Source organism: Aureococcus anophagefferens, assembly GCF_000186865.1.
Source record: "Aureococcus anophagefferens unplaced genomic scaffold AURANscaffold_301, whole genome shotgun sequence".
NCBI lineage: Eukaryota > Pelagophyceae > Pelagomonadales > Pelagomonadaceae > Aureococcus > Aureococcus anophagefferens.
Window position 1 is genome coordinate 2,351 of NW_008705831.1, and position 1,946 is coordinate 4,296.

General features: G+C 76.7%; 1 protein-coding gene across 1 annotated transcript; it reads left to right on the forward strand.

Moving 5' to 3' along the window:
• Positions 1-715: 715 nt before the first annotated feature.
• Positions 716-1,333, forward strand: AURANDRAFT_16631 (hypothetical protein; the record flags this gene model as incomplete). Its single annotated transcript, XM_009044407.1, has 2 exons — positions 716-1,012; positions 1,157-1,333. Coding segments are annotated over 2 exons (474 nt in total), but the record flags the coding sequence as incomplete, so codon positions are not given.
• Between the last annotated feature and the right edge of the window lie 613 nt (positions 1,334-1,946).

Below are 1,946 nucleotides of genomic sequence, written 5' to 3' on the forward strand. Positions count from 1 at the left end.
CGAGCGCCGCGCGCGCCTCGAAGAGGCTCAGGTCGCCGACGTTCGCCGGCGCGGTCGGCGCGGGCGGCCGCGCCGGCGGCTCGTCGTCGGCCGCGGGCAGCACGACGGGCTCGACCTCCTCGAACTCGGGCTCGCTGTCGCTCGACGACTCGGCGTCCGGCGCCGGCGCCGCCGGCGCCGCGGGCGCTGCATCTGGAGGCGCCGGGCCGTCGTCGTCGTCGTCGTCGTCGTTCTCGCGCCGCGCGCGAAGCTCCTCGCGGCCGGCGCGCAGATCTTCGTCGCTGTCGCTGTCGCTATCGATGAACGCGATCTGCACGTCGTCGTCGTCCGCTTCGTCGCCGTCCATGCTGTCGATGGGCTGCTCCAGGTGAACGGTGCCGCGGAGATGAAGGTCGGCTCGTGTTGTCGCAGAGCCGAGTGACGGCATTGCCATTAGTTGGCACCTGTTGCGCGCAGCGAGATGGCGTGGCCGTGACGACGCGCGCGGCTCACCATGCACGCGATCTCCGCGCTCCTCCTCCTGGCCGGCCCCGGCGCCGCCCTGATCGCGCAGCGGCCCGCGCCTCGCCAGAGGCACTGCAACACTCTCGCCGCGACGACCGCGGACAAGAAGGCCACCCGCGAGACCTGCCGACAGATCAAGGCGCGCAAGAAGGCGTCGCCGACGTCCCTCGGCGACGACCTCTGCCTCATCCCCGGCGAGGTCGTCGTGCGCGTGGACGCGGCGCCCGGCAACGCGAGGCGCATCTACACGGGCGTCGACATCAGCGCGGACGTGGACACGGTCTGGGACCTGCTGACGGACTACGAGGGCCTCGCCGACGTCGTGCCGAACCTCGTCGCCAACGAGGTCATCGCCAAGCCGCCGGGCGGCGGCGGCGCGCGGCTCCGCCAGGTCGGGTCCGCGCAGGTCCTGCCCGGCGTCAACTTCAAGGCGTCCATGGTGCTGGACGTCGCCGAGGTGCGCGGCGGCCTCGCCGCGGGCCAGATCCGGCGCGGCGAGCTCGACCGCGTCGACGCGGCGACGGAGGACGGCATCCGCGCGACGGAGAAGAAGGAGCGGCTCGAGCGCGGCCTCTTCCCCCGGCCCTGGGCCGCGGCGACGAGCGACCCGGCCTTCAACCGCGACATCACCATGGTCTCCGTGCCCGGCGAGCCCGGCGACTTCACGCTCTACCAGGGCCTCTGGCGCGCGCAGCCCCTGCCGGACTGCGGGCCCGAGGACCAGACGCGGCTGACCTTCGCCGTCGAGATCCAACCGCGGCCCTGGCTCCCCGTGGCCCTCGTCGAGAACCGCATCGCCGGGGACCTCGTCAAGAACCTCGAGGCCGTCGCCGTCGAGGCGGCCGTGCGCTACCGGGACGCCGCCGAGAAGCGCGCCGCCGCGGCCGACGCCGCCGCCGGCGACGGCGCCGACGACGCCGCGCCCGCGCCGCCCGCGGCGCCCGCGCCAGCGCCCGCGGCCGAGGTCCCGCCGCCGTCCAAGCCGACCCCGCAGACGGAGACGGCCGTCGCCGACGCCAAGGCGGGGCTCCTCGCCGCCGTCGCGCGCGTGTCCGACGCGGGGCTCGGGTGCTCGCGCGAGGACGCGGATCGCGTCGCCGCGCGCGCGGCGGCCCTCGGCGCCGCGGCGGAGGCGTTGGACGCCGCGGGCCCGCGCAAGCCCCCCGGCGGCGGCCTCCAGCCGGCCATCTTCGACGCGAAGCGCTTCGCGGGCGCCTGGGCCGTCGCCTACTCGTCGCAGGTCGCGGAGACGACGATGCGCGGCCGCGACGCGCGGCCGGCGGCGCCGCCGTCCCTGCTCCTCGCGCCGCCGCCGGGCGCGCCGCCGGCGGCGCCGCGGTCGCCGCGGCGCTCGCGCGGCGCGAAGCCCGTCACGGAGGTCGACGTCGCCACGAGCGCGTTCCGCCTCTTCCCGCGGACGACGGAGACGCTCGGCCGCTCGC